The 1314-nt window shown below is 41.8% G+C and overlaps 1 protein-coding gene across 1 annotated transcript; it reads right to left on the bottom strand.

Annotated features, from left to right (window-relative positions):
• Window positions 1-488: 488 nt before the first annotated feature.
• On the bottom strand, window positions 489-833 carry DPPA5 (developmental pluripotency associated 5). Its single transcript, XM_012814085.1, is given in 3 exon segments — window positions 489-558; window positions 560-698; window positions 701-833. Coding segments are annotated over 3 exon segments (342 nt in total).
• Between the last annotated feature and the right edge of the window lie 481 nt (window positions 834-1314).

Below are 1314 nucleotides of genomic sequence, written 5' to 3'. Positions count from 1 at the left end.
ATTACTTATAATACCTAATGCAGTGTAAATGCTATCTAAATAGTTGTTCTATACTGCTTAGGGAATAATAACAAGGAAAAAGTCTGTACATGCTCAGTACAGACAAAACTATCTTTTCTTTAAAAAATATTTTAAGTCTACTGTTGGTGGAATCCACAGATGGGGAGTCCTTGGAGGGCCTGTTTTACTGGCTTAATCAAACTACATAAGAAGAAAAGCCCCTTTTACCCTCTCCTGCTATAACCTTAAAATACGTATAATTGGCATTTTATTTATAAACAGAGTTAGTACCTTTTTCTTATTTAAAATTTCATTTTTTAATTAGCAACCATATGAGGATTCAACAAGGACAGAGACTCAAAAAACAGTTGTTTTTTTCTTAATTCATCAGGCTAGAGCAGAGTTTAAGCCAAGTTGGAATCTCTCCAGCTCTAGCCACAACCTAATCTCTGTATCCAGACCTCCATCACATTGGCTGAAAGCTGGCTTCACTTCCTCTGAGGACATAGAGGGAGGGCACTCATGGCTTTCCCAAGTTTGAGAATCCCTCACTCCTGCTACTTGGGGCCACTCAGCCAAAGACTGGAACATTCGTTTGTTCTGGAGCTTACACAAGTAGGAGCCATAAACCACGACCTTGGTGAGGTCTGATGATTCCAATGCTTTTAGATGAAGCATGGCCTCTTTCACCTACTCTAAGGGATCTGAGATCAGTCTGGACCAAACATGGATCCTGCCAGGGGTGTCTGGACCTGGAACACCTCTTCATCTTTCAGATCTTCCAGAACTTTCACCCATGGTGGGATATCTTTACTTTCTGGGATCATTCTCATCTTGGGACCTTAAAGATGATCTAAACTTTAATGATGTTATAGAAAAAAAGAGGTTCTGTTTGTACTTAGAAAAATTTGTAAAAGTGTACTTTTAAAGGACTTGGTAGACTCTGTCATTGCCACATTCTGTGGTTTTTCCTTTGCCTATTGCTCCCTGGTGGTCTTCGCACTTGACATTACTGCTTTGTCCTTGACATCATCCTTTCCCAGGCAGCCTGATGCAGACAGGGCTTCCCTCACAACCATGGCCTCCTGGGCCTCCCTGGCAGTCCTTTTGTCACCTGCTCCTCCCTGGACATGTCTGCCAGTAACAAGCTTGGCCTTCCCTCCTCTGAAATAGTCCTTGGAGGGCTCACTGATTCCCAAGACCTTCTCTTCCCAGTCTAAGTTAAGGCCTCACATTTGACGTATTCTCTCAGCTCATCTCTAGCCCCATAAGACCTGCTGAAGTTTCTTTCTGAATTCTAAAAAAAAATAATTT

The sequence above is a fragment of the Otolemur garnettii genome, unplaced genomic scaffold (assembly GCF_000181295.1).
Source record: "Otolemur garnettii isolate 467f Iridium unplaced genomic scaffold, OtoGar3 scaffold03661, whole genome shotgun sequence".
Taxonomy (NCBI): domain Eukaryota; kingdom Metazoa; phylum Chordata; class Mammalia; order Primates; family Galagidae; genus Otolemur; species Otolemur garnettii.
Note: the sequence above shows the minus strand (reverse complement) of the source record. Positions and strands in the feature narration are given on the sequence as shown.